This window comes from Stegastes partitus, unplaced genomic scaffold, assembly GCF_000690725.1.
Source record: "Stegastes partitus isolate 25-593 unplaced genomic scaffold, Stegastes_partitus-1.0.2 Scaffold132, whole genome shotgun sequence".
Classification (NCBI taxonomy): domain Eukaryota; kingdom Metazoa; phylum Chordata; class Actinopteri; family Pomacentridae; genus Stegastes; species Stegastes partitus.
The window spans coordinates 23,089-35,150 of record NW_007577863.1 but is presented as its reverse complement, the minus strand read 5'-3'; the positions used below and the strand labels follow the sequence as shown (position 1 = coordinate 35,150).

At 39.9% G+C, this 12,062-nt stretch overlaps 2 protein-coding genes across 3 annotated transcripts; one reads left to right on the top strand and one right to left on the bottom strand.

Annotated features, from left to right (window-relative positions):
• The first annotated feature begins 127 nt into the window (after window positions 1-127).
• On the top strand, window positions 128-1,409 carry mia (MIA SH3 domain containing). Of its 2 annotated transcripts, XM_008278752.1 has the most exons (4): window positions 128-605; window positions 778-911; window positions 1,031-1,141; window positions 1,225-1,409. In XM_008278752.1, exons 1-4 carry the CDS (start codon window positions 488-490, stop codon window positions 1,246-1,248), a joined length of 387 nt encoding a protein of 128 aa, XP_008276974.1. In that variant the 5' UTR covers window positions 128-487; the 3' UTR covers window positions 1,249-1,409. The 2 variants fall into 2 exon arrangements, with proteins under 2 accessions (XP_008276974.1, XP_008276973.1); XM_008278751.1 differs by lacking the exon at window positions 1,225-1,409 and having other exon boundaries at window positions 1,031-1,220.
• A 673-nt stretch (window positions 1,410-2,082) lies between these two features.
• Window positions 2,083-4,064, bottom strand: LOC103355090 (alpha-crystallin B chain). Its single transcript, XM_008278750.1, has 3 exons — window positions 3,813-4,064; window positions 3,342-3,464; window positions 2,083-3,250 (listed from the first exon to the last, which is right to left on the bottom strand). The coding sequence occupies exons 1-3, from the start codon at window positions 3,990-3,992 to the stop codon at window positions 3,065-3,067; spliced, it is 489 nt and encodes a 162-aa protein (XP_008276972.1). The 5' UTR covers window positions 3,993-4,064; the 3' UTR covers window positions 2,083-3,064.
• Window positions 4,065-12,062: the final 7,998 nt, after the last annotated feature.

Below are 12,062 nucleotides of genomic sequence, written 5' to 3'. Positions count from 1 at the left end.
TCAGTGGCTCCACCTCTTACTGAGCGCAACAGGTAAAGGGAGCAGACAGAGGGAGGACTACACTGAGAGACAGAGCAGGAAAGATGGGAACAGTAGGGCCGGATAGACGCTGCTCAGACGCCTGGTGGCTGTACAAAGAAGGGGAAAAAACACAGATTAACTCTGAGGAATCTGCTGCTACAAATGTTCAGCACCCTGCTGTTTGAGTAGGGGGTGACACAGGGTGAGAGATGGAAAGAGTTCAGCACACAAACAGGGGTCTTGTCTAAATTGACCCTCCTCCTCCTCCTCTTCCATCCTGTTTACCTGCTTGAAGGGCTTGAAAGGAGCTCTGTGTGTGTTCATTTATGACGAAGGGGGCAGGGAGAGTAGAAAAAGGGGGACGGCTGCCTCTTCACCTCCTTCTCAGAGTCGACAAAAAGGGAATCAAAAGCTACGCAGGACCTTCACCAAGCATTAAAAAAAGACTTTTGCATCACATACAGACATGGCTTGTAAACTCTGGTTTGTACTGTCAGTGTGGCTTTTGTTGGCACCTTCAGAAGCTGGAAGGCAGATGCCTAAACTCTCGGACAAGAAACTCTGCGCTGACTCTGAATGCAGCCGTAAGTATGAACAACTTGTTCTGTCCTGATGGTGTCTGCTCTGCTTAGAAGATAATATGTTCTGATCATATGCAACTGTAGTTGAAATGACAGCATACAAATATAACAAATACTACAAACTGCAAAACTCCTCCATATGATGTCAAACTCAAATCATCCTCCTCCTGCACAGATCCCATCCTGATAGCTCAAGCACTGCAGGACTACTACCCTGGAGACTGCAGGTTCATCCCCATCAGACAGGGGCAGCTCGTCTATGTCTATGCAATGCTAAAAGACAGAGGGAACCTCTTCTGGGCTGGCAGCGTGAGTACAAATAACATATTTATTAGCTGATAAAGACTGCTTTGACGTGAGGTCACGGACATATCTAGCAACAACAAGACATGCTGCCAACAACTGTTATCTTTATCATCTGTTTGCAGGTACAAGACTCCTACTATGGACAGCAGGAAGCTCGTATTGGCCACTTCCCCAGCAGTGTAGTGGAGGAGACTCACGCTCTCATGCCAGCCAGCACTGAAGTCAAAACTACTGTAGGTGACCACACACACACATCCACATGTATGCATTATGTAATGCCTTCTCTCTAATTCAACCTCTCTTCTTCTTTTTCCAGAAATGGGACTTCTACTGTTACTGATGTTGCCTTTACAAAGACAGAGTACAGCTTACTTGCAAGACAATCTTTGTTGATATCATATGAAATTGATATGATGACAGTATACATTATATGCACATGCATGCACCTGATATTCTGCACTTTAGAGATGTCAACAATGACTCACGCAGCATTAAACAATTGTAGAATGTATTCAGATGTAACAGTCAGAAGGCAGAATTGTTGCTGCTTAATGCTCTGTATGTCATTCCTGTCGATTCTGATGATTGACAGTCGACATTCTCTGTAATACTTCTCACAGCTATTATATGATATTAAATAATACATTTAAAAAGAATGAAATATGTTTGCTGTCTATCTTTTTTTCAAACACAGCTTCTTTTTCAAATTATACTACAGGGGAACATTGCAGTAGTGTCCAATGCTATGTGCAGTTAATCATTTCATTTTGTATATTTTAAGAAGTATTAAAGAATGCATTTTTGCTCTTTTGTTCAAAGCAGCTAATCAGCTTCTCTCCAGATGCACTGTACATTATAACAAGGACTGTCATGATATTATCTATTGTATCCCAATATTGATAGAAAACTTGTTTTTGTGTGCTTTGTCTCTTTTTTGGCAAACAAATTTCACTGGAAACACAAGCGTAAGGAGGGGGAGAGATATAACCATAACTGTACTGCATGTTGTTTCCATGTTGAAGTGTCAATCAGATTAGTGTTAGATTATTGACAATATTATTAACATGAGTTTTTTTTTTCTTTCTTTTACATATCACTGGTATATCATGACAAATAATGTGAAATTCTTCTGAGAATAGCAACACTGCAGACAAAAAAGAAACCCACACACCCATGAATTGGAGATGAAACATTTATTCTATTTGTTGTTTCTTGGGGTAATATTCCAGAGGCTTGTTGTCAATATAACAGAGATGTAACTCCTGCATCTACAGGTACAAATGCACCTACTCACATACATTTACACACTCTGTCCTTAGCAGCTCAGAGCTCCCCAGTGGAAAAGGAGCCCAGTGATAAAAAGCTGTCTGTCTCCTCGTCCACTACTTTCCCTCCCGCCTGTTCGCTCGCTGTCTTCCTCTCAACGCACCTGGTCCCAAGTCCTTTGGTGGCTTTTTCAAAATGATTTATTTTTTTTTTGGTAAACAAACTAAAAATGACTGCATCTGCCTCCAGAGAACCTCCTGCTCACACATACAGAAACCAGCACTATTCTCACAGAAAAAAAACAACAGTTGGCATCTAACTCACTCACTCGGTACAGTTTTGTTTAACAATTTTAGTATGTTTAAATCTTCAGATTCCAATTCACTTGAACCGACTGCAAGCTAGTGATTCAGTTAACAAACGCTTACAGCTTTGTCAGGAAATGCAGGGCCAGCACAGATGCTGTTTAACGTTCAAATGCCTGATCAAGGGAAAGGAAATATCAAAAAATGACTGCATGTGTTAAGCAGAAAGAAGGAATTTAAAGGATTATTTTGTCTTGTGACAGAGAAATCACCTGTCAGGTTCTCAATATTCTGCATCTCAAGTGTCCACAAAGAAGTCATGTACGCTGTTAAACAGACTCACTTACATGGCCTCAAGATTTTCAACATTAAAGCACCCCTGTCTTGCAGAGACATTAGAATAAAAATGAGTTAGGATACTGGTTTATTAGAAGGCACTTGCACTTCAAAGACATCCAGACATGTATGCCTGACTTGTATGTGCACTGAACTGCCAACAGAACAGTAACAGGTTAAATATAAAAACAGGCAGCACTTAGGGTTAGTTGCGAAACTGTGTCTGGGCGTTAGACTCTGCCCTACGTTTTATTTTTTCTGTGTTCCATCTTCACAGGTAATAGGAATATTGCGCTCTGGGCCAGGAGATGGCCGAGGAGCCGTGATTGTCAGCACACCATCAGATGACAGACTGGAGGTGACCTCGGCCACTGTCACACCAGAAGGAAGCCTGTACTTCCTCAGAAACTCTCTTGTCACATAGCCATGATCGTCCTGCAAACAAAATGGTTTGTAAAGTATCAGTAAAGTGTCACCAAATCAATTTTGCTTTACTATTTCTGCACCTCTCCAATGTCTTTCTAACCTGTCTTTCTTCGTGTTTGGCGTGTATTGTGATGAACTCGTCGCTAACATTGACAGACAGCTCTTCGGGGGAGAAATGCTTCACGTCCAGATAAATGACGTAGCGATCCTTTTCTGTGCGCATCTATGCAGACAGTAGAGCTGTTAGGAGCAGCACTCAGAAATGCGTCAGCTGGCCATAAAGCATGCACAATAGCTTGTTTTTAATCATCTCAGTGCAAAATTATACAAACACATGAGATGTCAGCCAAAGATGCTAATATTGTTGGCTTAGTAATTTGAAATCATATATACACATCTCACAAATGAAAGATCTGTGCTCCAATGGCCTGTCACAAGACTGTGGAAACTACTACAAGCACTCACTTTCATACTGCCGAAGTAGTATTAGAAGTTATGTTCGGTTGCAGACAACATGTTAGTGTTTCACTCAATTAGATTATCTTAGGCACACAGGAGAATTGTACTTTACCTCACTGTGTCCATTGTCAGGCCAGTTGAACCAGCGCATGAACGAAGGACGCATCCAGGGGAAGGACCAGGAGAAGGGCCACATCAGGGGCCAATCGGTGAGAGGTTCTGTCATGGAGAAGTCAGAGAGTCGATGTGGGAAGGCCCGGCGATACCAGGGGTACTGGATGGGGATATCCATGGTGAGATTCCAGGAGAGATGAAAAAATGATGGTGGTGAGGGAAGCTGACTCTTGGTCTGACTTGGTGTGAGATTGGTGCTGTTGTGCTCCCCTGCACTGCATTTATAGGCCTTTCCCTCCCATCCCACCAATGCTCTGCCTTCCTGACCTCCCCTCCTCCCCTCCGTAACCTCCCATGCACACTTGCACAGGGTCTCTGCCAACAGGCTGATCTTTCTGGAACAATGATGTCAACTGTTTATCCCTCCATCGCTCTCATTGTTTCATCTGTCTGACCGCGACCGGTCGTCTCTCTCTCTCCATAACTCTGTGTCTCTCGCTGTCCTCCCGGTCATGAGGTGACACTGGCTAGGAATACTGCTGATGCCCCCATGCTCATTCCCCAGGAAATGCCCCCGTCTGGCTAGTGAGTGATTTTGTGAGTGTTTGTTTGAGGAATAGCTGCCAGAGCATTAGGCTGCTGTGCTCTGAGTGCCAGAAGCTTTGGGTTTGTGTGTGGAGTGGATGTGTGCTTGAATGGGAACTGATGAGTTTGTATGGGACAGTATTAGGTGACACTCCATGTGTGTATCATTTTGCTATGAGCTCAGATGTTAAATATGAAGTCCTTGCCAGCGGTTGTGCCAACCTTTTTTTTTTTTGATTATTTCAGTCTCTGCTTCATCCTCCCAGCCATGTTGTCTCTGAAGCAGGAGAACTCCACACATGCAAGCACAGAGATTCTACAGAACCTTTAAAACTATCAGGCCATCAACTACTATTTTAGTGCTGTCCACTCTTTTCTCAATCAGCCAAGACCTGGCATTGTGCCAGACTAATGGCGCCAAGAACCACCCAATGAAAGCTGAAGGTTTTATCATCAATAAATTGTGTGCTGCATAATCGTCCAATATAAATGTGAGGTTAATGGGCTGTCGTATGGACAGACCAATATGAGTATGATGACAAAGCAATAAAGACACTGCAGGGTTCAGAGCCAAGCTTTAGAGTGAGAGTGCGACAACATAGCAGGAAATAGTAAAACCCCTGATTATAATGAACCAAGCAAGAGTAATATTTGATTGAAAATAGCAGATTTTTTTCATTTGAAAGAGCAAGAATTTGTTATTTCTTCTTTAAAAATTATGTATAGTGAACAAAAATAGAACATGAAACTCTATGCATTCTCTGTAAAACAGGGAACTGAGTATTTTTCTGTTGCAACACATCCCATCTTTACAACAGAATGGCTGTCATGAAACAACCAAGTATGCACTGTATTGCAAATGGTAGTGGACAGATACAGAGTGGGGTCATGGACCACAGATCACAGATCAGTATCCAGCTTGTACGCCCTTTGCATCATGTACATCTGTCACATACAGAGTTAATGAGGTTTCTGATGCTGCTTGTGGAATGTTGTCCCACTATTCCTGAAGAGCTTGGCCAAGTTGGCGTCCATCCAGAGCTGTCTGGAACGATTTCTTAGATTGCAAATGGGAAAGTTGTGGACATTCAAGTACCTGGCTACAACTCTAACTCTCATGCCAGCCAGCATCTAGCAGCCAACAGCCAGTTCTCGCCTTCCTCTTGTCATCTGTGTCATCATTTGAATAAAGCTGCGTTTTAAGGTGGCCTTTAATAGCCATTAGTCAAAGGAGTTTCTGTGTACTGGTCACACTATGTGATCATTGTGCTTGTAAGCCACACCTGAGAAACCTCTCTCACTAGAACAGTAGAAATTAAAAGTTGTCACACTGGGAGAGTTAAAAGCTCTAATCAAAAGATGCGCAACTGAAGAGTGCAATTGAAGAGTTGATTTGCAAAAACAGATAACTCCATTCTTGTAGATTTTCAGAAAACTCATTTTTTTGTTGTTTGCTTGAGATAATATCAATCAAACTGAAGCTGAGTGGATTTGACTCAGTAGAAATGACATGACAAAAATAGAGATAACTTCTGATATTGTCTCAGGTAGATGATGGAAAAGTGGGTTTTCTGAAGGTTTGTGAAGATGGAGTTATCTGTTTTTGCAAATCAACTCTTCAATTGCAACTCCTAAACTGGATTTTATTGTGTGCATCTAAAGCCTCCTGTTTTTCAAATGCATTTTGCTTTTGTCTAGTGTTACTGGTGTCATGTTTGATTTTATAATATTTATAGCCTTATAATGGTGTGCCTTCTTGGCCTAGAAAAAGAGATTTTGATCTTAAGGGACTTCCTGGTTGAATAAAATAAAATAAAATAAAAACAATAATATTAAAAAAAACATTTGCATGCTGCTTTTATATGTGTGTTCAGTGTCAGCTTTGTTTATTTTAGACATGATAACACTTCAGCCTTACATTTGATTTTGCAAACACTCTGTCAAATGGGAACTATGGGTCAGAAAAGTTGTTAAATGTTCGAGTGTGAGGATGGATGTGCTTCTGATTCGTGTTACTGAGTGTTCCTGTATGCGCTGCTGAATAACCTTGAGCTGATTGATTTTCCTTCCTACAATGTGCAGAGGAATAAAGTGCAGCGCGTGTTGTCTGTAGGGTCGTTGCCATGGTGACCCGAGCTGCCCCAGCAGCCCTGAGCAGGTACCCTTGTTGGAAACAGCTAACAGAAATGCGGTAGTTGGTTTGAGTTTATGGCCACAGAAATGGACTTACCAGCTTCATATTACGGGAAACTTGATAAAAGAAACCCAGTTATTTTAGCTTTCAAACGAGACATTAACGCGTTTGTAGCACTGATGAGACAAGTAGCTTCTTCCACCGAGCAGGACAGCGGCTCTTATGCTAAAGGGTAAGACAGTCAAAGTTATGGTAACGATAGCTTAGCTTAATGCAGCGTGTTTCCCAATTGTTCTATTTCATGTTACGTCAAAAAAAAATTCGTATATTGAGCTATTAATTATCAGTGTGTCTACGTTTTGGACCATTAACAGTAGCAAACAGGTAATACAAGTCTCTACTTTTGACTCCAGGTACTTTACTAACTAAAATATTGGTGTAGGCCTCAATTTCGACACAGTAAGGTTAACTAAAGAAGTACTGAGATTTCGCATTTCCATCACAGAAGGTAATGAGACAACTTTGTTTGCAAGTGAAACAGTTACAGTCCAGTATGCAAGCAGACTTGCTAAATATTATTTTCTAAGTTAGTGATACAGTGCCATATACCAACTTTGAAACTTATTTCATATTACATGTATAGCTGTGACTTTTATGTGTGTTTTTATTTTTGGCAGACTGCTGATAAAATTCATTTAAAAGTGACCCCCTTTTTAATATGATTCTCATTTTAAAGGATTAAAGTCCTTGTGGAGATATGGAAGAAGTACAAGCACCGGCTGCCGTCAAAGTTATACCAGGAGCATATGTTGCAGATTGCAGATTTGCTTTTTGAAGTAAAGGTACGTGACCCTAGATAATGTCTTGCTAATATTTCGATTCCAAAAGCTGCTGCAGATGGCTTTTTTCTAACTACACTTCATCAAATATTAAGTCAATCACTACTTAATTTTATTAGTCAGAGTATTCAGAGTAGTGGAAGGAGCCCAGCAGGGGATTAACTGGTTTATTCTGTATTAACAGCCTTAATTTTTTTTTGCTACTCCTTTCCTCTTTGCTGTTCTTTTTACCTGCAAAACTATTTGCAGCAGGTAGCCAAGGTGTCTTGCACAACACACACTCACAATTGCCATTTAATCTTTCTTCTCTCCATTGTTTGTAGTTGTACCAGCTGGCTCTGTGGCAGGGCTACAGTCTCCACCTGTTGGAGTTCAGCGCAGTGAAAATAACTGAAATCACAGATGTGGACCACTTAATGGCATGTTTTTTCCCTGAAGGTGTTGATACAGACCAACATACCTTCACCATGAAGGTAGACTGTGCAATTTGAGCTTGTGTACTGTGCGTCTTTGTGTGCAAAATGTTATGGTATGACTGGTTGTAGGCTATGATTGTTGCGCTTTGTTGTTTCATGTTACAAAGAAGTCTTGACGTATGGAAAAAGGTCATATTTTATGGTGGTTGTACCAGAGCCTTGTGTTTGTGTCTGTCCGCAGATTCGTGCAATGCACGGCTGTGCCCTGTGTCTATTTGAGCAGGAAAAAAAGCACAACATCCTCAGCCAGAAGGGACTTTGCAAATTGCTGCGGGTGCTGAACTTCATTAGGATCATAATGAAGGCTTTTCAGCGACATGAACACCTCCACTGGCAAATATACAATGGTATAGTAGCACAATTTATATAATTTAAAAAGAGCTTAGAAGAGCTTTGCTTTTCCTTTGACTTTGAGTTAGTAGTGCGAGATTATTTATCCATTGTTTAAAATGAAGTGAAACATTATAAGATTCTGCTGTAGAACTAGCCTCCTTACTGTATGTCGTTCTCTTTATCCTTCTCATCTTATCCAGGTGCATTACACATTTACACCATCTGCCGTTTCTTGATGACCAAGAAGTACAGTGCACAGGTATTTTTAGATAAATGTAACATAAATACAGTGTTTCTTGATTGAACTGTTATATATAGATGCCAATTCATCTTGCCAAAAGCCTTTTCCAAAAAAAAAAAAGTATTTTTATCCATATTTTTATACTCTCAAAAAGGAAAGGCAAAATGAAAGAGGTGAAACACTTTCAAACGGTCAAAAGACTTTCTTTTGATGATAGAGATCTACAACAACATAAATATTTAAACCACCTAATGCTGATTGTGCTAATTGTGACTGCAAAAGTACGTGTTTAAAACGTGATTTTTCTTTGATTCACTCTCTTCAGATTGGTTAACATGCGACTCTTCACTGAGTGGTATTCTTGCATAATAAATTAAAGGTGTGAGTTATAATGTGTTTATATAATAAGCATCTGTGTCACTTTTTTGATGCCTTTTGCCACATTTTATGATCCTATTCAGGCACTGGAGTACCTTCTCTGGGCAAGCATCAGTTTAGAATTGTCCATCCCTCTGATGACAGCTAAGTATCTGCCGTTTATCGTCACACTCTACTGTGCCGTGTGCCACTGTTACTATGACAACCAGGCTGAGGTGCAAGCAGAGGTGAAAGACGTCTGGTGCATCTAGACACCTACAAACACACAATCATTGACACATGATATTGGCAGTCTGATATAACAAGTTATAAATACTAACTGTCACCTGTTTTTTGATCTGTCTGCAGTTTTTTTGTTGGCCAATCTGCTGTTAATTTACTGTAAAGAAGGGCTTTCTATAAATGTATGGTTTGATATTTTTTTGTCTGTTGTACTAAGATATTACTGTTCCAAACACAGGCTAAAAAAATCTTTCTCATGCTTGGCTATGGTAAAACAAAACACAGATGGCATATTTATTGTACATAGGAATTTATGGACATTAAAAAAAATGAATTAATCTAATGAAATCACACAGAAAGGTTCTTAGATTGAGAATGAATTATTCTGAAAGTGTGACTCCCCCTTTGTGGGTTTGCTTGTGTGTCCTCAAATGCTTTCAGAAATTTGCCAGAAGAGCCCTTGGAAAAATCAATGAGTTAGCAAAGCTGGAGTTGCAGAGTCAAGTTCCTGCCACCAGAGAGACTCAGAGAGCTTACAAAGAAGCCTCTATCAAGGCAAGAGACTCCAGTCATTGAAATATGCTCTTAATATGGTCACTGTAATTAGATGTTGCAGAGTTAAGATAACCTCTTATCGCTACTGTGTTTCACATTTATTTCATGCAAATATGAAGTCATGACAGCCTACATACTGAATCAGTTAAAGGTCATTTGAAGTCCAGTCCACACTGTCCAAACATGAGAGGTCATGTTTCTTTTTTTCTCAGTTACTTTGCGTTACAAAGTTTCTCAGTGTAAATATTTCTATGTATAAGATTGTAGCCGTTTCATGAATTGAATGGTCACCGCTGTTTATATGCACACAGGCAAGATGAATTACTTTTCTTGTGACCTTTCCTAGACTTTACAGTGTTAATGTTTTGCCTTTACATTGTTGATGGTGACTCAGACCTTTTTTTTTCTCCAGCTGGCTGCTATGATATTCAAGCAAGCAGTGTTCAATGGCAGAAAGAAACCCAAAGCCAGATTCAGAATGGAAATAAAAAACACCCCAAGGGACATACCCAATGTAATATTTTCAACAATATTCTCATGTTTGGTGTTATAGCTCATCTTTAAGTGTACTGTCAATTTAAGAGGATGCTCAATATAGAAGACAAACATTGGTTACTCCAGTTAACTCATTTTATATTTCCTTTAATTGATAAAGAGTTGTACTCTCGTTGGATTTTGGATCAATTACATTTTTACAATTTCTGTTTATTCTTGCACCTGATATTTTCCACCTGTGACATCTTATTGCAGATGCAGAGGTCTCTGAAAGAAATCTTTGTTTTGATTATTTAAGCATAAATCTGTTTGCTTAGATAAATGTTTTTGGTGATTTAATGTTGGTCTTGTGAGATTACCTGAAATTGTATTCCTGTCTGTTTTTCCTTTAGGCGCCATTGCCTTGTACTCCAACAGAGCGCTTACTTCTAGACCTGTTTGACAGCAGGGCAGGACAGTTTTTAGGTATTTTGGAGGCACTTTGGGACAGCACCACACGGCCACTACAGATGAGGATGCCAGATGACCCAGAAAAGCAGGAGGTGTTCTCGGAACTCCTGTCTGCTGGCATCAGTATATTATCTGGTTAGTAAAACAAACCCATAACAGAAAATGCACTGCAGTGATTATAGTAAGAAGACAAATTAAGAGGAAATCTACAGGTGCTGCAAATGTTTTGTAATGCTTGAAATGTAGCTGAGTTTTTAAGGTGAGGAATTCTGAGAGTAACATGATTGTATGTTCATGTGAAGGATTGACAAGTACTGGTGAGAAAAGGTGTGATGATCCCCAATGCCTGTCTCCTGTTGTACTGACACCAACATCAACTCTACTCTCTTTAGCTATTATGGGTAAGTCACTGTTTCTTTTTTTTTTTTCATATTGCATTAGTCACGTACAGCTGTTTATCCTGTCTTGCAATGTGTTTGTTTTGTGAAGGGGTTTAGAAATCAGTGTGAAGCAATGCGATGTGTTGTGTTACTAGGAGAAAATAAAGTACCCATCATGTCGGCTGTGAGGTTCATCAAGCTGTCGTTTCAATACAAACAGCGAGACGTGTTCACTGAATTTGCCAGAGAAATGCAGCAGGTTTTGTCAGTGAGTAGCACACAAGCAATTGTAATTCTCATTACTCAGAAAAGTGAAATACGTTCAGTTAGTGTTTCACTTTTGCTCTGGTGTTTCCAGTTGGAGAGTGTTCTGCGTTTCTGAATGATATTAAAATTGATTTTCAATGTCTTTTTCTTTGTCAGGGTGTGGAAGGGCAGTCCTTCAGGAAGGCAGAGCGAGAACTTGCCTTACTTGACAGTTTCAACGTTCTGCTGTCTTCCCAGAGGAGCCGACCAAGACAGGACAACATCAAACATGGTAACAAAGTAAAACTGTGCCACATATGGACTGATTTAGATCTTTAGGCCTCCAAACTTTGCTGTGGATAAATGGATTACTGAAAAGCAGGTTTCGTTGATTAAGGGAGAGAATCTTGTTGGCTATGTATTGCTAGTATCAAAACAGATTTGTAGCAATTGCCTCAAAGAGAAAATGTCAGAAAATAAATACATTAATAGCACCACTGGTTTTTATTTGATTGTTTTTCTAAGGTTTTGTCACATTTGTGAGTATATTAACAGAGTTGGTTATTGCTGAATATAAGCTTCTATTCTTCTCTCATGTTTTTGTCTTATTATACACATAGCATTTAGAAGTTGGTAATCAGGCACTTAACAGTTGGTTGTAGTGAGTTGAATGCTTCACAAAGTATTTAATTACAGCAATACCTGCATTATAATGTTTCCACAGACAGACCAAAGTCCTCATTCTTCAAGAGTGATGAGCTCACCAGTCTGGTAGACGTCTTGCACAAGTCTGTCTGTGGATCTGCTCTGGTAAGTTTCTATGTTGTGTGTGTGTGTGTTTGTGTTGTAATTGAAGGATTAGTGATTAGGGATGCTTATTTATATATTGTACATACTGCGTGTGTTTTATCTGT